The sequence below is a fragment of the Myiozetetes cayanensis genome, unplaced genomic scaffold (genome assembly GCF_022539395.1).
Source record: "Myiozetetes cayanensis isolate MyiCay16 unplaced genomic scaffold, myiCay2020 scf27, whole genome shotgun sequence".
NCBI lineage: Eukaryota > Metazoa > Chordata > Aves > Passeriformes > Tyrannidae > Myiozetetes > Myiozetetes cayanensis.
The window spans coordinates 5,642,165-5,662,707 of NW_026087488.1; the positions used below are offsets into that span (position 1 = coordinate 5,642,165).

Below are 20,543 nucleotides of genomic sequence, written 5' to 3' on the forward strand. Positions count from 1 at the left end.
ATCAACCAGAGAGAGCATCAGAAACTGTGCAAAGTGACTGAGCTGTGAACTGCATTGCTGCACTCACATTGCTTAGGAGGGGCAGCACGTGGATCTTCAAAGGCAGCCAAACTTCTTCCTTTCTCTGCAGGTCCTCAGGCAGTACCAGCTGACAGCAGAGATGTGGGAAGAGAAGATCACTGCCTGGTATGCTGAGCACAGGGGTATTGCCAGGTACTGAGATCACTGCACCCTTTGGAAATCCCACACACTTCAGTCACTGGTTATTTGCTGTCTGCAGTGAACTTTGGCTCTTGTACAGTGAGCAAAGAAATATTGGTCTCCCAGCTGTGTTAATTAATGTATCACTATGGCTCAAAAGGGTGTCAGTGTGCTTAGGAAGGAAGCAAAACAGTAAAGACACAGCATCGTGATTTTTGGTGTTAATCCATGTGGACATTCAGCTGCTGCAAGACATTCAGCATGTTTGGAAATTCAATTAAATAAGAAATAGGAGCTACTGGCACCCAAAGGCAGCTTTTCTGAATATTTGGGCTCAATTTCTTTTTGGCTGTTCAAGAGGCTTTTTAGCACTATTTTTATTGAATATTTTCCTCGAGACTTATTGATGCCTCACCTTGAAGGGAGGAGAAAAGTGGGTGGAGAGACCCTCACCTTTCTTTAGCCTTGACCATAAGCTCTGTTTATAGTTTGTTCAGAACTCATTTCTCAGTGAACTCTATTTCCTGAAGGAAATATATTCATGTAATGGAAAACAATAGCAGGGTAGGTTTCCAAGACATAATAATGATGGAGTGGCAAAACTAACACAAGGATAAGACTGGACTTGAATTTTAATAAAGATTGCAGAATGCATGTTTCATGAATCAAAATAGGTGCAACTTTATGTCTTTTTTTTTTTTTTTGGTTGAGATGCTGTTTTTATTATCCTTTTTCTATTGTTGAGAGCAAGATGGCAAAATTAAAGTAAGTTTCTACAAAGGCCCAGATTGCCTGTTCTTTTCTAAGTGGGAAAAGTAGAATCAGCCAGGAGAGAAAAGTTAGAAAGGAATCTTATAATCATGGCCTTATTCTCTAGGGATGAAGCTGAGATGAACTACCTGAAAATTGCCCAAGACTTGGAAATGTATGGTGTCAATTATTTTCCAATTGCTGTAAGTGCCTTATTTTAGCAGTTTTCAATTGCTGTAGATGATGGTGCTGTTCTTTTAAAATCCTCTGGGGAGTTTGGAACTGGGACTCCTGACTTCTTCTTTTCCCTGCTGGTGATGGGCTGTGTAGTGGTTGTCCTGACTTTTACTTGCTTGCTGAAGGAGTAGGTGAATAAAACGTTTAAGATTAATGTTTTGCAATCAGACAGAGGTCTTGAGTAGCTCCAGATACGTAATAGGAAGAAGGAGAAATAGTTTGAGCTGCTGCAGTCAACCTAGAGGACTTGGTTTATCAGTTAGCAGTGACAACATTGACTACATTTTGCAGAAACACCAGTTTCCTAAAAGACTGATAAATATCAATGCATTAAAATAAGTGTGGTTCTTGTCTGTGGTTGTTTAATGTCACCATAAATGCCATTTACTGGTATCTCTTGTTTTTTAGCAAAATAAAAACCACACAGATCTCCTGCTTGGAGTTGATGCCAAAGGCATTCATATCTACAGCATCAATAACAGGTTCTCTCCAAACAAGTCATTTGAGTGGAGCACTATCAGAAACATTTCCTATAGTGAGAAAGAGGTACGATGGCTTTGATGTTTTATTCTTTTTATATGGGTGTGGACTGGGATTCTTGGAACAGGCTGAAAGCTTCCTCTGTTTAAATAATTTGGGGGAGGGGGGGGAAAATCCTGGGGAGCTTTGTTGCAAAACTAAAAATAACAGACCTGCCTTTCAGATGTGCTCATAATCTTGGTTCCCCGAGGCGCCGGGGGCTGCTCTGAGCTCTCGCACTCTGTTCTGGGTCCCTCCCTGCTGCTTGTCCTTTGCAAAACAAGTGTGCTGATCTCTGAAAAAGATAGATATTACCAATGCCACCGTGACTGGCTTCCTCGGTTATCTCAGCAGGAATTCGATGATCCATAAAAACTTAATGCCGTTTTCCCCAGCGGAAAACCTCCTTGTTCAAAGCCTGGGGTTTGAAGTGCAGTGGCAAGAGGAGACATGCAGGGAGAGAAGCTGTGTTTTTCTGCCTGAACTCTGCCAGTTTGTCAGTGCATGATTTCAGGCTCCAGCACAACCCTTCCACTGCAATTTCACTGTGATTTCAGAGCCCAGCTTGTACTTGTAGGAAGGACCGTGGGGAGTGAGTAAAATTTATTCTCATTACAAATCGTGGGCTACATGGAAGGCTATAATCAGAAAAATAAAATCAGGAAAACTCCATTGGAACTGGCATACCTGGAGTTTGTCAGCCACAGGACAGCACAGCTTTTTCCATTTTCTTTGGGCTTTTTGGAAAACATTGAGATGAGATGAGCTCTTTGGAGTTAGATGCATGTACATTAAATCAGGCCAGCCCTACAGGTCTTCTGCCTCCAAAAAGTTTTTGGTCCTTGATAACAATAAACTTCCCCTCAGATCTGTGAATAAACTGTGTCAACTCACTATTGCTGGGAAGTTGGGCATCCCTGTGCTAAATCTCCACTATATTTAGTGACACATCACAGCCTTGCTCCTCACAACTCGTTACCTATGGGTTGAAATGAGCTGTAGGACCTTATGACCTCGGTGACTCAGATGCCCTGGAATTACACATCACATTGCAAATGAGTTATTGGAATAGAGTGCTGTCTAACTGTCCTGGTTCTGGAGAATACCCTTCCTAAACCACCACACTAACCCAGGAGCCACAGCAGACAGGATGTTAAAAAAATGGAGCCATATTTTGTTATGCAGCCAAACCCAGCACAAGGTATGAGGTGAAGCACTTTGTACTGAGCTGGCAGCACGAAAGCCCTTCATGTCCTCCTTGAGAGAGGCACTGAAAAAGTGAGAGAGCAGGAGCTCCAGGACTGTTACCTGCTGGGCAGAGGAACAAGTCCTTTAGGCCCTTGATATTATACCTGCAGTGATTGGTATTCTGAGAGGTGTTTGGCATCTCCCTAACTTTAAGATTGTGACTGCTTCTGGGGATTAGTAATATATTCTGTTTTCCTGACAAACTGGTGCCTGATCCAGAGTTCCTGTAGTGTGCAGTGCACAGGTGGTATTATCATGAAAATCACCATCCAAACTGGCACCAGGATGGGTCTGTGGGAGGCTTTATCCTCTGACAGAGCCTGCTATGGGAGCAGAGGAACCCCTGCAACAACAGCCCTGGGTCTGATTCATTGGAGCAAAGCAGTTTTGTCCCACTCTCCCCACATTTGTGACCTAAATCGCTGCTTCCCTGGAGAGGAGTGAAGATGAGCTAAAGTTTGCATTAGTATTAATAGTTTCAGCTTTGTTTTCCTCCTTCTTACTGTGATTCCTTTTTCTTTTTAATTTTGCCTGTACAGTTAACTATCAAACCTCTTGACAAAAAAGCAGAAGTCTTCAAGTTCTTTTCCTCTCAGCTCAAAGTGAACAAATTGGTAAGTGTGGTCCTGCTTTCCTTCTTTAAAACTGAGCCTGGTAATACTGGCTGATACCTGAGTGAGAAACACTGCTTGTAAAACCTTTGGAGAGCCAGGGAGTGCTGAATTTCAGCACGTTTTCCCGGGGATTGTTCTGTCTGGGGAGTCAGGGAGAGTATCTCTGCCCTCTCTGGGAAGGGCAGATGGTGGGTGAAAAGTGAGATGTGAAAGAAGGCCCAAATCACAAAGGGAAAAAAAAGATACTGGAAGGGAAGGATGTAATGTATGGAAAAGTGCAAAGCTATTGCAGCAGCTGCCTGTGTGGGGTGGGCTCAGAGGAGGATGAAGGACAGAAGGAACCTTTCATCTTGTTACAAACTTATCTAGACTGTTACATGAGCCTGCCCTGGGTGCTGATTTTCTTGGAAGGAAAGCAACTGCCAGCACTTGTGCTGAAATCAGACTTGTCCTGTGAGGCCAGTGTGGGGCTCTTTGTCCCTCTGGCTGGGGCACATCAAAATTGCACTTGCTTTACCTTTCCTATCCAGATTTTCCAGTTGTGCATTGGAAACCATGACCTATTTATGAGGAGAAGAAAAGTGGACTCGATAGAGATCCAGCAAATGAAAGCACAAGCCAAGGAAGAGAAAGCTAGAAAAAAGGTAGGTTCTTTCTGCTCCTGCATTGTTGAAAACAGTGATTATTATTCCAGCTGGTGCCCTTGCTGCCCATGCCTTGCATCAGTGTGTGTGTGGGAGGTGAGAGAGCGCAGCAGGACTGAATGTGGGAACAGCTCCAGCGCGGCTGTGGCACCTGAGGATGTCAGCGATGTTTGTTTGTGAGACTGAAGAGGCGATAGCAAAGATTTGGGGTATTTAACAGATCAATCCAAGGGCTCTTCCAGCAGGCTGAAATAACCAGTATTACCTGCTAGAGGAGTTCAGTGCTGTAAGGTGCAAGCAGCTCCATCAGTGCATCTCTGGTGACTATCAGTGCCCCAGACAGAGAGCAGCCTGTTCTTCACTGGATTTGTTCATGTGCTGTGCTGCCTCAGGCCCAGGTGGGATTCTGCTGCAAACCCACAAACGTGATGTTGCTCCTCCTATTTCCAGATGGAGAATCAGAGGCTGGCCAGGGAGAAGCAGCTCCGGGAAGAAGCTGAGAGAGCCAAAGAAGAGCTGGAAAGGCGGCTTTTCCAGCTGGAAGATGAAGCCAGGCAGGCAAATGAGGCCCTGGTGAGTAGCAAGTTAATTTGAATATTTCTGTGCTTGATGGGCTCTCTTGTTTGGGAAGGAGGATTTTTTTTTTGTCTTATGGCTCCTGTGAGACACCAGGCATTACAGCTCAGACAAAGCTGGAGGGTTTCTGATCCCTGGTGGAAAGGGCATGCAGGAATACCTGGGAAAATGCTGCTCTGCCATAGTCTCCCTTTGCTGTGAGCCATTCACTCCCTGTATTTGGTTCAAAGTGCTTTCTTCAGGCAAAGAGGGGAGAAAGGGAGCAACCTTGCAACTAAAATTGGGAGCAAGGGGCACAGTGCACTGGCAGCTGAAGGGGCTGACTTCAGTTTTTGGTTGATATCTTTATCCAGCTCCAAGCACATGTATCTCTCTCTTGCTTTGTAGAGGTGAGAGGCAGGAGGTTCTGGAGCAGAGGAGGAACACCAGACCCCACAATTACATTTAATTTTTATTTCAGAAATAATATTTTTATCGCTTGATCTATTGGGAAAAGGTACCTTCTTCCTGCCTGTCTGCAGGGGTGATTTTGGAGATGCCAGACAAGGAACTAAGACAAATTGTTTCTTCTCAGCTGCGTTCCCAGGAAGCAGCAGAGTTGCTGGCTGAGAAGGCTCAGATTGCAGAAGAAGAGGCAAAACTGCTGGCCCAGAACGCTGCAGAAGCTGAGCAGGAGCGGCAGAGGCTGGAGATCACAGCTCTGAAAACCAAGGAGGAGAAACGGCTGATGGAGCAGAAGATGCGGGAGGCAGAGCTGATCGCAGTGAAGCTGGTGAAGGAGTCTGACCGCAGGTGGCATTTGCTTGAGCGGGGCTGTGTGGTCTCAGCTGGGATGCCAGGGTGCAGAGAGTGCTGCTTTGCTTAAAGCTGAGCCCAGCAGGGAGGAATTGCCCCTGGAGTAACACTTCACAGTGACTAAACCTCCTTGCATCTTCTTTGTTCCACCTGGTCCCAGTGGTTGTGAAGCAGATCAAGAAGATTACATGCAAAGCTTTAGAGATGTTTAGTAGGAAAGATCCAGGATGCAGAAGCATTTTCTGTTCAGTGTTGTCAAAAGAGCAACTGCTACCCAACTATCTACATTTCCCAACCTGTATACCTGTGAGTTAGGAGGCTGTTTTCCTTCATTAATGCCAGGTGATGGTCTCTCATGTCCCATTCAGATTTTGAGAAGTGTAAGCCAGGCAAACTCATGTGGAGTATAAACCACTCCGAGTGTTTGCATGTTCCATAACACTGTGCTGCCTGAAAATGCAGAGCAGGCCAGTGTTGACAGAGGATGTTTAACCTTGCTATTAAGGGCCTTCTGCTTGTTTTAGGATACTGCCAAAAAGCTTTCCAAAATAAAGGGCAGATATGTTGCACCTCTCCCTACCTCAGGGAGGATCTCTGACGGCCTGGAGAATCTGTATCAGCAGGTCACAGCTTAGCCCATGGAAATGAGGAATAGGAAAAACATGTTAATTCAGCCAGTTTATGCAGGACTATCTCTGCAAGTGTGTGTCATGCTGTGTGCAGTCAGTTCTCCATGTGCCCATCCTGCCACACATGTCTTGGGGTAAAGTTATCACAGTAATGGACTTGTTCTCTGGAAGCTGGTGAGGTGCATAGCTCTGAAATCCATGTGTTGCTTTATACTGGAAATCATCAGCCATTTACATCAGGATATTTGTCTTTCAGAGCCAAGGAAGCAGAGCATCTGAAACAAGACCTGCATGAAGCCAGGGAGGCTGAACGGAAGGCGAAGCAGAAACTCTTAGACATAACCAGGCCTAATTACCCTGTAAGTTTCTGCTCTACTGGGCACCACTTCATCTTCAGAGACAGTCAGATGTTGATGGCATTTTTATAGCCCCCATCAAGCTGAGTAGTGACATTTCAGCATCCAAGTGGAGGACAGACACCTGTGGGACCAAGTGGTGCATAAACCCAGTGTAGCCAGGATGGAAGTTGTGTTGGTTCAGGGCAGTGAGTCAGGCTGGAAAGAAAGGCAAGACAGGAGTTAAAAACAGCAGTGGTGTTGGGACTTAGGGAGCAAAGACTGTCTTGCCTTCATGCCTAATACTGACTCTGTGCCATTTCAATCAGGCAGTACTTTGTGGAGATGGTTGTACTGAACCAGCTGTGTCATCCTGGCACGGGAATTGCCCATGAGTGTCATTAGGCAAAGCAGATGGAGCTGTCTCCAGCAAGAAGGCAGCACTAAGAATATGTGCCCCAGCTTCCTCCTCTGCTCCAGTCTTGCAGAGGATGGATTTCCATTCTCAGCCAGGATGCATCTGTGCCCTTGGATCTGTGGGCTGGGGACTTCAGCAGTTCAGCTGGGTACAGGGGAAGGGCTGCAGGAGCATCTGTGTGTCTCAGAATCTTGTGAAATGGCTCAGCTGGGCATTCTTGCAGAAACTGGGGAGATAAACCCCAAACCAAACGATCAGATCTTTCTGACAGTGCTTGTGTTGCCTCTTTCAGCACGTGGCCAAGTACCCACAGTACTCCCCAACTGACACCAGAGAGGCCAACTTTGACAAAGGATCCATAAAGCTGGATTTGAAGGACATTGACCTCAAGAGACTATCCTTTGAGATAGAGAGAGAGAGGTATCTGTGTGCTTGTGGGGTAAATAAATGAGAATGTTAATCATGGAAAGTATAGAAAGAAAATCTTTGGGAATCACAGTTCATCCTTTTAATAACTTGGGATGGCCTCCTACTTGTACACGTGGCCCTTTATTGAGCTGGTGTGGATGATGACCGTGTAAGACCAGCTATTTACACACAGGAAGAGTGTTCTGGTGGCATCAAGCCATGAAAAGTCCAGAACCTTCTGTCTTGGGGAGCAGCATGTCAGGAACAAAGCACTTTGCCGAACTAACAGCAGGTGAGAGGAGAGAAGTTTCCCTCTAGTGCTGAAGTGTGGTATTGTTGTGAGTTGATCCAGCAGAGGCTTTTCCTCCCTTGGTCTGGAAGGAAATGCTTGGTCAAATGCTAGGATGTAAAAAGAAGGTGGTGAACCTCCTTCTCACTGGGTCAAGGGAGCCAGACTGACATGTACCAGACTTAATTTTACCTATAAAACTCCAAAATGAAATAGAGAACAGCTCTACCCCTTCCACACACACCTGTTCTTGGGCTATGTGGTGTCACTGAGCTTTTTGTCTCCAATGTGTGGTCTCAGGCTCGACTACTTAGAAAAGAGCAGAAAATTTGAAGACCGACTGAAAGAACTGAAGTCTGAAATCCATGCTTTGAAGCTCGAAGAAAAACAGTCTGGGCTTTACTCCCACTGGAATGAAGTCCTGGGCTCCTTGGATCGCTCCTTAGGGAATGTACGTACCCTAAACCCCTGTCCCTCTCCTCAGCATGAACCATAAAGGAGAACAGTGTGGCTGTGCCAGAGGTAGTTGCTGTATTTCAGCTCAAGGCTTTAGTACCCTTGATAGTAAAACATCAGAAGCATGAACACAGAGGAGGAAAATTCATGTCAAAACAAAACCTAAGGTGTTTTTCCCAGGCGTGATACCAGTACCGTGAGCAAGAAATAATCAGCTTATTTTACAGATTGTGAAATCACAAGAAGGGCTTAAGGTCTTGCAGCAAACTAAACTGTTGTAACTAACACATTTGAATGTGGTTCCCTGCAGTTTGCATCACATTCTCATTCATGTGCTTTGTGGTTGCTAAAGTCATAAAGTCTTGGTGTGTGGTTTTTATTTTTTTTTTTTTTCAGGAATGAGGAACTAGACTCAGGTTTTTGTCATAAGTTACTTGTTATTTATATAAACACTTCTTCCTGAAGCAGTGCAAGAATAGGGTTGGCTGTGTCTGCAGGTTGTTCCACATGTAGCAAAAATGGCTCTGAGTCAACAGTTTTAGAGAGAGAAGGGAGGCTTGGAAAAATTATGAGGAAAGATGGCCTTTATTTCCTGACTATTCATCTGATGTTCTTTTTGGCTTAATGAGTGTTGATATAGAGAGGGCATTAAATTTCCATGTGCTCTTTTCTTTTAAAGGCCCCATCATGGATGAAAACCATCGAAGCTGGAGATTCATTGGACATAAATCTTCAAAGACCTTTCCCCGCTTACTTGTTAAACACTGCAAGCAGCTGGCCTTGTACCAACAAAATTCAGCACACAGTGCCAGTGGAAAAGTCATCTTCTCAAGCAAATTCTTTGGTTGCCAACAGTGTGGGCACAGAAACCAGAAAACAGATTATAAAGGTAATCAGATTTGTAAGCAAATTCCCAAATGTTGACTGACAGTTTAGAGTTCAGAGAGAGTGGCTCGTTGTAGGGACCTGGTTTGTCCAGCTCTGTCACAGCCTCTCAGGTGACAAGTCAGTGCAAGGCTGTTTCATGATTTTGGAGCCCCTGTGCTGGCACATCATTTGGGAATGTTTATAACTTGAGGCCACCTGTTTTCTCTCAGTTATGATCTAAGCTGGAATGCAAAGCTGTAAGCCTTGTTAAATGAAGCAGAGATACCCATACACAGGAGGAGGATCTGTGTTAAATTTTATTTGTGTCAGCCAGACTTGGAAATGAGAAATGTGCCCCCAGGTACAGAGAGCTTAAAACAGGCTGTCTTCTTGTTTTAAAAGGCAGGGAGGAAGATACCAGTAAATACCCAGACTTCCAGCAGGTCAGTTCTCTTCCATGTGTTCCCTGTCAAAGAGTCCTGAAGAGCTATGAGCTGGGTTTTACGAAAAAACAACCAGCTTTTAAATATCACTGGACTGCAGAATCAAGAAGGGTGTGTGGTCTTGAACAATGGGAAAGAAATCAGCTTTCTGTAGGGAATGCTATTTGTGCAAGGCATTGGGAATGAAGAAAATCGATGTATTTTGCTGCTGGTTTATATGAACAAAACTGAGGGGGCTAAGGATCAGTTAGATGCTCTGGTATAGAACATTCAATACCTCAGTCTGCAGAGTTGTGTGATGAGAATGAACACAGCCGAGTGTAGCAAGAGATGAGGGATCAGCTCTTTCTGAGGTAACAGCAGTGACTTTTAAAACCAACCTCATCCAGGTGGCAGGGGAGAGGCAAATACACTGGCTTAAAGAAGGAAGAAAGAGCTATTGCAGGGCATCTTGCAAAAGGCTCCAGAGTTGGAGGTAAAGGAAGACCCAGACCAAAGGGAGTTACTTTAAGGAGGAACTAATTTTGCCTCTTTGATTTGCCTGCAGGTTCAGCAGCATGACTCAGATGTCATCTACATTTGAACCCTCTCCTTTCCTTGCCAGACTGGTGGGACTGGTGGCCTTCTTTTTGGCTGCTGCAGAATGGACCCAAATGAGGACACTTGGGCAGCTCTGTCTGTAAGAAACCTGGCACTGTGCTCAGAGAGGTGCCATTCAGCCTCCAGGCAGAGACATCAGCTGAGAGCACTAAAACTGCCCCTGTAAAAACGTGACCCGTGTCTCTGGGTACAATGGTAAACACGCAGACCCAGAGGAGTGTTGTTTACTACTTATGCACTTTTGAAGAGACACTTTACACTTTGCTAAACCTTCCTCCCCAGGGGTTTTCACACACTGGCTTATCAGTGCGGTGCTGTACTGCTGGAGGGAGGATGTGAGGCAGCAAGTGCCCAGGAGGTGTTTGGGATGAGAAAATTGTACACAAGCTTGGTGTTTACCTACACAATAGCCTAATTATGTTTTTGGTCCGGTCCATGGGACACGACTCCCACAGAGATGCTCAACATTTTAGTGTTTGCCTGCCAAATATTTTCCTTTCCCTCCCCAAACATTTCTTGGATCACTTAATTGATTTGCATTTCTCTGTGAGAAATCTCGGCTTTTCATTCCAGATGTAGAAGTGGACATCTTCAAATACCTCTCATTCCTGGGGGAATCCTTTGTTTGAATGCAAAGCTTGTGCTTTAGTGTCTCTGACTAGATGAAGCACTTGCTGTTGCTTTTGCTGCTCCAGCAAACTTTGCATACATTAACTGGCTTCCCAGTTCTGTGCAACACAGCTCCCAAATTAGACAAAGACAAAAGATGCTGTTGGTGTCTGCTGAACTTGGACTTGCTTCTGATGGAGAAATGCACGCAGCAAATTGCCTCATTGGTAAAACCCACTCGCATTTTCCAGGTCTGTGTGTGTTTAAGTGTCTGTTCCACCATAAATCTTCACTCTGAGGGCTTGTGGGGAAGCAGGCAATATGCAGCTGCAGCAAAATAGTAGCATGTGAGATGTGATGTAAAAATGAATGTTAATGTTGCTAAATATCTTGTTCTAAAAGCTAAGAGTGAAAAAACCCCAAAAAGGTTCAATAAAAAGCTTCAATTTCCCCTTGCTGGTAACAGCTTTGAAGGGAATGTTGTGTCAATATTCCTACAACGTTAACAAGGCAGGTTTGAAGAACAAACACACACTTCTCCTCTGTACAGATCTGCACCAGGCTGAGCACAGGGGGGGATGGCAGCTGCAGCCAGCTCTGTGTCAGCCTTGTACCAGTTGTGGCAGCCACACATGGAGAGGGACAGGAGTGATCCTGAGTGTGTTCCCAGCCCTGGGAGCAATTGCTGCCTTGGGTGGGTGGGCTGGGGTGTGTTAATTCTCTCACAGCTCTATCTGGCACGTGATGTTTGCAGACTCTTGGCTGTTCCGTAGTTTCTGAGCTGCCTGCAGAAGCCTTGTGTTAGAGATGCCAGAAGGATGAGGCAGATGCTGTCAAGGTCCCAGGGTTAGGGAGGGAGCACTGGCCAGGATTTGGGACAATGCACCATGTCCTGCATAAGATAGGAAACAGCACAAAGCAACTCTGAGCGTGAGGAGGAGTGCTGGGATTTCCCTGCTTCTTCTTTTCCTGTTCCCTCTTTTCTTTTTGCATGTGTCTTGCCACAGATAACTGAGCTTGTGCCCTCATCCTTCACACGTGCCTGGGCTTCCTTTTCCTGTTGTATCTGAGCTGCATCATGGCATAGGGCACAGAGGGAGATAAATGCTCCATGTGCACCACTGATTTATTTCTTTGGACTTGGTCCCGTATTTCCCAGTGAAGAAAAGGACAAGGCCACCCTGCTGCCAGCTGGCTCACACGTGTGCTTGCTGTGCATTGCTCATGTGCAGCACCGTGTTCCTGCACACTTCATGGGTGCTGGAATGATTTAGATCAAGGGGCAAGAGGAGCTGGGATACACCACAGGTGGAGTCAGGTGCGCTGCAAAGAGAAGAGACACTGGGGTGTTAGTTTAAAACCTGAATAAATATTTGCAGAGATTAAACTTCGTAAGTTGGTGCTTCTGATGCTCATATTCACATGCAGTATTGACCACTGGATCTGAGGTTGTCCTTCAGCTGATGGAAGTATGAGAAGCCTGAGCCCTGGCTTCCCCCAGAGCAGGGAAGAGAACACAGTTCTAATGAGTAATTACAAGATTTGTCACCCTGAAGAGTGAGGTGTTTATCTGATGGTGCTGTCAGCTCAAAGCCCAACTCACAGCTGCCTGGTGAGGACCTGAGGACCAGCAGGCAGCAGATGGTGCTGTGATGCTGCTCTGTGCACAGCTCAGACGTGCTCAGAAAGACCTGGCTGGGAAATCCTGCATCGCTCCTTGGGAATCTCTGCCAATTCCTGTGTTCCCACACTACCATGAACTTGCTCCTGTTCTGTTCCTGGAGTTTAACTTGACATCATTCTTGATGGGGATTCAAAAATTGCAAGCACTGTATTCCGAGAAGTGATTATTGCATGCACAGCTCAGTCCCGTGAGTATGAGCCAGCTCCCCAAATTACAAAAAAAATCCTCTAATGGTTCTGACACCTCATTGTCATTGTCAGACTGTGGAAATGGCCTGAGTGGATTCCATCCATGACTGCCAGGAGCATGTGGGACCCCACGGCTCCTGTGCTATGTGATATTTTTATTAATGCTATCTGTAACAAGCATTGGCCTGTTCAATTTGCAGAGCGTGGAAGAATCGTGGTGTGTAGTGCAGAGAGGGTGAGAGAGGCCTGAGAACAGTCTACAAGGGTCACTGAACAATTTCAGCCTTTGTTTTCATGCTGGAAAGGACATAATGTTCTGACCTCAAACTAGAGAAAAGAAAAAATGGAAGAAAAATGCTGCAGCAGTGAGGAAGTGCTGGGAGATCACCTGGAGTGTGAGGAATTCTGTTCCTAGAGTGAGTGGTGAGTGTTGATCTTCTATGTGGAGGTTGATGACTCTCCCCAGCCCTGTTTTCTGTATTTCTCTGAAAAACCACTTGCTCTTACCCCAAGGGCCTCTCCCTCCCCTCATGGAAACCTGAGATGGGAAGCTGTTACTCTTGCTCACCCAGGGCGCTCCTGAGCTGCGCTGTGGGAGTGAGCAAATGCTGTTCAGTCCTTAGGGACAGCACACCCTCTCCTGGGACCTGTCTCTTAAAGACCAGCCACTTCATACTCCACTCACCCAGATGATGCAGGGTTGACCTGGCTCTGGAAAGTGGACACCACTGCTCGTGTGGATCACCCCTGAGTCATCTTGACCTTTTCCTCCCTGTGCTGCTGCTGCTGTTAAGGAGTCCACTTACCAGCAGCGGGATGAGTCCACATCTTGCCTTCATAGACTGCTGTTGCAGAATTGCACACAAGGCAAGCTCCTTCCTCTTTCTCCTTGCAGACAGGCTGTCATCCCTGTGTCTGTGTTGCTCCTTTGCTTCTCTCCAGCCTCGTGCCCTCTGAGCCAGCGAGGTCTGTTGGCCCTTGTGCCCAAGATATTTGTTCTCTTTTGCTGGAGGCAGGTGCCAGCTGCCCGTGTCCTTCCCAGAGCATCCCTGGCACTTGTGCTCCCACCTCAGGAGTGTGGATGGAGCTCTAGGCTGGCACCCTGAATTTGTTATTGTCACACGTGCTCCCAGCCTGCTGCTCTTGGTGTTGGGGACTGCGGTGGGGACGCAGTCCTGGCATGGGGACAGCTGTGCTGAGTCCTTGGTGGCAAAAATCACAGGTCAAGCTGGTTTTTTTTTCACACAGCTCTATGGGCAAAAGATGGGCCCAGGTGCAAGACTCAGCTCTATTTTGTTATTTCTGGTTCTCTGCACTCTCTGGACTCTTTTTCCACCTTCCTGCAAGGCACTTTCAGGAGTAGCAGGGTCAGCTTTTTGAAGGGGCTCTGGGCACAGAGGGGAGCCCACCCTGGGACTGCACTGAGGCATTTAGCCCAGGGTAGAAAACAGATTTCACACCAAAGAGCTCTTTGAATCAGGAGTGATACCTCTCCTGGGAGGAGAAGGCTTTGTCACGCTGAATTACACCCGGCAGGGTTCAGACATGGAGTCTGCAGGAAGGAACTGGCTCTTAAAAGGATGGGAAAGGGCTAATGGTGGCCATTACCTCCGGGCTTGGCCCTAAAAGCAAAGCAGAGGTGTGGCAATGTGTTACCTGCCGGGGCCATAATCCAGAGTGCTCTTATGGGGGAATTCACAGAAGGAAAAATCAGTCCCTTTCAGCTGAAAAGTGAGAGAGAACGTCCAAAGAGCCAGCTTCGTGGCTGGGCTGTGGAAGTGGGGGATGCTGTGGGTGTTGGGGTTTACAGACCTGGGGGGATAGAAGAGAGGGATCATTAAGTAATCCTCCCTACAAGTGTGAGTCAGTCCTACATCCTGTGGTCAAAAAGGAAAGGGGTACAAGCTGACCCCAGAATTAATCTTGTACCAGTAAATTCGAAAGGGAGATTCCAGAGAAAGAGGAAGTCAATAGAAAAAGCCTGAAAATTTAAAATAGTGTTATAAAAATCTTTCAACTCAGCAGTGAGGCAGCCCAGGAAACTCTGAAGGACTTGCAGGGGCTGATCAGAGAGAAGTATGTGGAGGAAACTGAAACCGGAGAAATTGAAACCTCTGATGATCCCAAAGGAGATTTGTTGTGCTTAGGCACGACAGAGATGTTGACATTTTCCTGGGGATGTGGCAGCAAGGCTGGAATGCTGGGATGGGTGGTAGCTGGGATGGGTACACACAGGGAATGTGAAGAGTAAAATGTTAAAATTGTAAACATTTAGGTTTGTTGTAAAACTAAATTCATTCCTGGGGAACTGGAGCAGAAAGAGGACAGCTTAGGAGATTGGGGTGTCTGCACTACCAGAGACTCTGCATCAGCCCTGCTCCTTCAGGGCAGAGAAAGAGGGGTTGTTAGAGATGGAAGAGCCCAAAAAGGAAATTCTGGAGGAGATTTGGAAGAAGCACTAGTATTCCATGATTCCAGACTGAATGGTGGAGCTGTGCAGGCCAGAGCAGTTTCAGAGGGAAGCAGTTAATCATATACTAAAAAACCACAACCACTGAAACCACCTGCAGTCCTGGAGGGGAACAAGTGAATCTGGTGCTTGTCCTGGAATGGGAGCAGGCAGCTGCCACCTGCCCAGGCCCACGGGGCTCCCAAACTAGAATGGCCACTGCTGCTCTGCCTTGTTCCCAGCAGCAAGATCACACACGCTCTGCTGACTCGAATCCCTCCTCCGTTACTCCAGCCCTCAAGGTCATTATAATCTTTCTCTGTGATATCCTGGCCTGCTCTGGATTGATGATGCCATCTCGTTTTGCCGCATCAGCACATTTCCTTTGCCTTCTCCTGCTTTTTGTGCCAAGATCATTAAGGCAAATGTTAAGCAGAGTAATTTTTGAGGCAGAAACTCGAGGAACTGTGTGGGTAACCCCCCTTCCAGCTGAAGCAATTACCCTGCTCCTTTCAGGCAGCTCTTCACCAAATTTACTTTTCAAATGCCAGTCACATCTTCTCTGCCTTATCTAATAATTTACTATGTGGCATCATTTCAAGTGCCTTCCTGAAGCTCAGACAAGAGAGAGATCTACTGAATTTCCTTCATCACAAATATCTCTGAACTTATAAAAGGAAGCTATTAGGTTAATGTTGGTGTGCGTCAGGATATTGAAACGATGTCAAGATAATAAATTAAAATAAAGATAGTATCAGCTATGTTGATTCTTTTCATGGATTTTTGATTTTTTGGGGGGATATTTGATGATGGATTCAGTACGAGAATAATGTTGATAGCACAGTGATGTTTTAGTTGTTCTTAAATAGTGTTTACCCTGGCCAAGGACTTGAGGAGCTGCACAAAAAGCTGTGAGGGAGCATAGTTGGGACAACTGACCTAAGCTGACCAAAGGGATATTCCACCCCATAAAACATCATGCCCAGAAGGGCCAGTGGGAGTCTGGGGACGGGGTTTGGCATCAGTCATCACCTGCTGAGCAGCTGGATTGTGTATAGCTTGTTCTTCTTGCGTTTTCTCTCTCTTTTAAATGACTGTTGTCATTATATTTTACTTTGTTTCAATTATTAAACCATTTTAATCTCAACTCACAAGTGTTACTCTTGATTCTCGTCCCCATCCCACCAGGGTGGGGGGAAGTGAGTGAGTGGCTGAGCCCAGTGGCCAGTTGGTTTTGGACAACCACAGCACCGCTCAGGGCCCTGGATGAATTGCCACCTCCATCCCACATGTCCTTCTGCTGGAAGCACCAACTGGAGCAGCAGGACCAGACTCTTTGCCTCATCAGTCTGTGGGTCCCTTCTCCTACATCAGGCCTCCAGCAGGGAGGCATCAAAACTTCATTAACAGACACGCTTATATAATTGAAATTATCTTTATTTTAGTGTATTATTAAGACATAACATAAATTATTTTTGTACTTTCTTTTTTTTTTTTTTAGAAAAACATTATTTAATTTAACTTAAATAAGTTAAATAAAACCATTTTTCCCCTTGAAGGAGGCTGCAGGTCGAGGGCTCTCGTGTGTGTGCCTGAGGCTGGAGGCCACGCAGGGGTGGGACCGTGGGCATCGCGGGTGGCAGCGAGGAAGGGTCAGTTCTTCAGGTTCTGGAATTGCTTCAGGCGCTCCTGCACCCAGGGCTCCTTGGGATCCACACACACCTGCCTCCCCTTCTTGGTGACCACTCTGCCAGGAGAAAAAACCCGTGTTGAGGTGCTGCACTGAGGCCACGAGGAGCCCCCGCTGGGTCCCACCAGCAGCACCCTGAGTGTCCCCAGCCACAGCCCCAGGTCCCTCCCGGCCACCCCGAGCCCCTGGCAGTGGTGGGTACTCACATCACTGCTGGGTTGGTGCAGCTGCTGCTGGTGATGAAGACGGAGTTGATGAGGCGAAGAGGGATGGGATGCTGTTGGTAGGTGACGCAGCAGGTGGTGGGGACGCCGTCTGTGAGGACAGAGGGACAGAGACAGCCCTGGTGAGACCCCAGCTACAGCACAGGCTCTGGCCCCACTGGCACATGGTGTTCCCCAAGGATTTGCCATCTCCCACCCTCCCTTTGCGTCCTATTCCCTGGCAGAGGCTCCCCAGGAGAACCCTGCCCTCAACTCTCCATCCCACACTGTGATAGAATCTCCTGCCCCCAGCCCTCCCCACAGCCCCACGAGGGTCCTGCTGACAGGGATGCGGCTCTCCAGCAGCTCCCGTGGAGCGATGGCCCCCCTAAACCCCAAGAGGATGCAGCGACTCCGGACTCACCGAGATGGGCCTTGGAGAGGGAGCAGGAGGCCACGAGGAGCAGGGCGAGCAGGGAGGCTGCCAGGACCTTCATGGTGCTGTGGGGCCGAGGGCTCTGTGAGCAGGGCTGGAGCTGGGGAGGCTGCAGGGCTCTCTCTGCACGATGCTCCACCGCTGTGGCCATGCCCTCCTTTTATCCCTGGGCGCTGGGCGGGCACAGGGTTTCAAGGAAAGAAAGTGAGTGCATCATACCGGGGAAATTATGTCAGGATCAGCCAGTTTTGCTGAGCTGGAAAAGGAAAGGAAACCGCAGAAGCGGAAGGGACTGCTGGCCACGAGGTTGCAGCTTTCAAGATGCTCCTCGGGTGCCTGGTGGGGGACTGGTTGGAGCCCAAATGCCAACAGTGACTCTGCCACTGCTGCGAGGGCTGCACAGGCCGTGAGGCAGCTCGGGCTTGTGAAGCTGCACAGCCAGAGCTCTGGTGTCAATCCCAAGCAGGCAGCTGTGAAGGAACACCAACAAGCAGACCCAGGGCAGGGATGTGCTCTGCAGCAGCCCCAGCAGCATCGCTGTGTCAGGGGCTGTGGAGAGAGTCCCTGGATGGAGACCCCAGGCCAGCTCAGGGACCCTGGCATGGGGACACCCCCAGCCACTGCTGCTGTTGCTGGCAGAAATCCACTGCCAGGAGGCAGATCCCAACTTCTGCCCAGGTTTGCCACAAATACCAGATCTCGCCCTGCTGCTCTACAGGGATCCAGAGTTCTCCCTGCCACGATGCATTGCACATGTTCATCTCCACTGACAGCTCTAGGTCTTGCTTGGATGTTTAGGGAAGGAAGGATCATATAGGAACAAGGTTGTGTTGAGTCACTGTGGGTCTCACATTTGTCCCTTTTTGCTGGTATTAAGGTCATAAAGCAGTGTTCCCATTTGGGAAAGTCTGCAGACACATGGAGTCCCTGCATGTGCAGGAACTGGACTCTGTTGCCCTGCTCTGGGGCTGGAACAGAGGGCTCAGCCACCCTCCCTGTCCCTGGGCTGAACACAGGATTTACAACTCTCTAAGGATTTTAGTTTTGGCTGCAGCCTCTTAATGGCCAAGCTGTTGCAATTACTGCCAGCCCACTTCTACCCAAACAGGATAATTTCATCCAATTTAAGGTCTCTCTTCTGACTGAGCCCTGAAAAGCAAAGACCCTCCTGTCAGGATATGGGAGGGGACTGAAAAGGGGCAGCATTTGCAATGCCAGAGGGTAATTCCCAAACATCCCCCTCTGTGGCACACCCAGAAAGAGGGAGCTGCCAAACTCACTCCTTCCTCTATTTTTTTTGTCCTTTTCCAGCCTTTCCCTGACTCTGCACCGTGGTGCCATGAAAGGTTTGTTTCCTTGTCTCCCAGCTACCACACAAACCCCTGGCTTCCCCTGGCCTTCCTGCTGACCCTGGCTCGGGCATGACTAATTCCTGCCACTCTGATTCAGGGGAAAAGTCCCACTCACAGAAACGCTGAGCAATGCCAGTGCTCGTCCTCCCATTCCCACCTCCCAGCACCTGCCATGGCCTTTTGCCCAGCAGACCTTCCCCAGCCCACAGGCACTGCCTGATGGGTGCATCCCTCCCAGGTAGGTGGGAATGGATGTAAATCATCCCCTGGAGTGGGTCAGGAGGAGCTGGGCAGTGCTGATCTGGCCTCTAGTGGAAGAACCAATCCAGCTGTTCCAGCTGTTCCAGCTCCATTCTCCAAGTGCTCAGGTTTCAGCTGTTTCTGTTTCAGCCTCTCTCTGTGCAGGACTGCAGAGGAATAAATCCTTTGTGTTTAACAGTGACCAGGGTTTTCATCTGTGGCACTTGAGAAGGGCCTGGAGGAGAGGTGGTACCTGCTGTAAAAACTCCTGCTTGTCCCATGTCCCTGGCTGCACAAAGGCAGAAGGAAGGGACTCAGTTCCTCAGAGGGATGGAGATCTGCGTGAGTTTTTTTTTCTGTTAAGGCCATGGCAGAGACACTGAGTGGTTTCTCTTAAGCTCCAGACTCTGCCCTCCAGCCACCCCGTTCTGGCACCTCTCCTGCCCTCACCAGAGCCAGCTCTGCTTGGTGCAGGGAGGAGAAGTGGGAGGGAGGACCACAGTGTGCAGCGGGCTTTTGTGCTGAAGGAAGCCAGAAACTGCTCTCTGGGCCAGCCATAGGAACAAGATGCTGAGCTACCTCAACAAAGGGTGGGTTTTTTTCTGGAGAGGCAGCCCCGAGCCAGGGATGAGCTGGGCTTGGACAGGAGAACTGAGTCAGGGGCCAACAGCTGGGGATGAGCAATGGCAGGGGACAAGGTTGGCTTGGTGGGAGCCCCTTTGCTTGCCCAAGCAGAGTGAAAAAGGGTGGGATGGACAAGAGAGTAGTACTGGGAAACCACAAGTGCCAGGAGGGTGGTGAGGGATGTCCCCCACTCAGGAAATATTAGAAACTGAAATCAGGGCAGTGATAGATGGAATGATCTGTGGGCACTGGCTCCAGCAACCACCAGAGGAAGACTTGTCATCCGGCAGGAACCGCAGGAAATCTCACAATCACGAAGATTATTTCTGATGGAAGAGGCAGAAATATTTCCTCTTTGCTGCAGAAGTGACTGGCCAAGCTTTCGGTTCTCCATTTAGATGAGGGCTGGATGGGACTTCTTACTGGATGTTGATGAAATACTTTCCATTATAACTGGAATCGAGGACATTTCAATGAATAGTTTGTGTTTAAGGAATTAAATATAAGGAACTGGTGCAAAGGGAGAGTGAAGAAATGACTTGCAGTTTATTTCTCCTGCCATGGAAGACCCTTGTAAGCAGGGCAGGAAACACAGGAAATCAGAACCTTCAGCTTTGCAAACCCAAATTTGAAAAATAGAGGAAAGGAAAAGCCTATTAATTAGGAAGGGGAGTAAATAGCCAAAGGTGCCACTTCTTTTTCACTTGTCTTTGCATAAACAAGACAAGAGGTAATGGTCAAGTGCTCAACACAATCAAAATTTAGTGCACCCAGATGAGAAAAGGGAAAAGAGAACAAACAAGTAATGAAGAGGTAGGTAAGCCAGGTGTAATCAAACAAAAAGGCCCCAGAGATATCCCTAACTTCCTCCTGAGCCATCTGATTAGCAGCAAAAACTCACATGGAGTGGGAGAGGTACCAGAAAGACAGAGGTGAGCAGATGTGGCACTAGTCTTGCATGACCTGACGCTTTGGGCACTGCCTTGCATGAGTGTCCCAAAGAAAATGAGGGAATTGAAGTCTCAAAACCACATCACCC

General features: G+C 47.7%; 2 protein-coding genes across 2 annotated transcripts in view; one reads left to right on the plus strand and one right to left on the minus strand.

Annotated features, from left to right (window-relative positions):
• Nucleotides 1-10,983, plus strand: part of LOC126643362 (merlin-like) — a 30,925-nt gene extending 19,942 nt beyond the window's left edge. The window contains exons 8-19 of the mRNA XM_050321641.1: nucleotides 131-213; nucleotides 1,079-1,154; nucleotides 1,597-1,734; nucleotides 3,495-3,569; nucleotides 4,100-4,213; nucleotides 4,664-4,786; nucleotides 5,364-5,581; nucleotides 6,470-6,572; nucleotides 7,259-7,386; nucleotides 7,964-8,114; nucleotides 8,799-9,008; nucleotides 9,977-10,983. Coding sequence (XP_050177598.1) covers nucleotides 131-213; nucleotides 1,079-1,154; nucleotides 1,597-1,734; nucleotides 3,495-3,569; nucleotides 4,100-4,213; nucleotides 4,664-4,786; nucleotides 5,364-5,581; nucleotides 6,470-6,572; nucleotides 7,259-7,386; nucleotides 7,964-8,114; nucleotides 8,799-9,008; nucleotides 9,977-10,012 — 1,455 coding nt within the window. The 3' untranslated portion in view covers nucleotides 10,013-10,983. The remainder of the gene's footprint in view (nucleotides 1-130; nucleotides 214-1,078; nucleotides 1,155-1,596; nucleotides 1,735-3,494; nucleotides 3,570-4,099; nucleotides 4,214-4,663; nucleotides 4,787-5,363; nucleotides 5,582-6,469; nucleotides 6,573-7,258; nucleotides 7,387-7,963; nucleotides 8,115-8,798; nucleotides 9,009-9,976) is intronic.
• Nucleotides 10,984-16,412: 5,429 nt separating this feature from the next.
• On the minus strand, nucleotides 16,413-17,407 carry LOC126643479 (C-C motif chemokine 4-like). The gene is made up of 3 exons (XM_050321850.1): nucleotides 17,277-17,407; nucleotides 16,856-16,964; nucleotides 16,413-16,706 (listed from the first exon to the last, which is right to left on the minus strand). The coding sequence occupies exons 1-3, from the start codon at nucleotides 17,347-17,349 to the stop codon at nucleotides 16,613-16,615; spliced, it is 276 nt and encodes a 91-aa protein (XP_050177807.1). The 5' UTR covers nucleotides 17,350-17,407; the 3' UTR covers nucleotides 16,413-16,612.
• Between the last annotated feature and the right edge of the window lie 3,136 nt (nucleotides 17,408-20,543).

Excerpts from the sequence above, each read along its gene's own strand:
- LOC126643479 (XM_050321850.1), bottom strand. The coding sequence starts at position 17,349 with ATGAAGGTCCTGGCAGCCTCCCTGCTCGCCCTGCTCCTCGTGGCCTCC. Across the intron at positions 16,965-17,276 it reads CCTCTCCAAGGCCCATCTCG|ACGGCGTCCCCACCACCTGC; the intron begins GTGAGTCCGGAG and ends CTGTCCTCACAG. Across the intron at positions 16,707-16,855 it reads TGCACCAACCCAGCAGTGAT|AGTGGTCACCAAGAAGGGGA; the intron begins GTGAGTACCCAC and ends TTCTCCTGGCAG.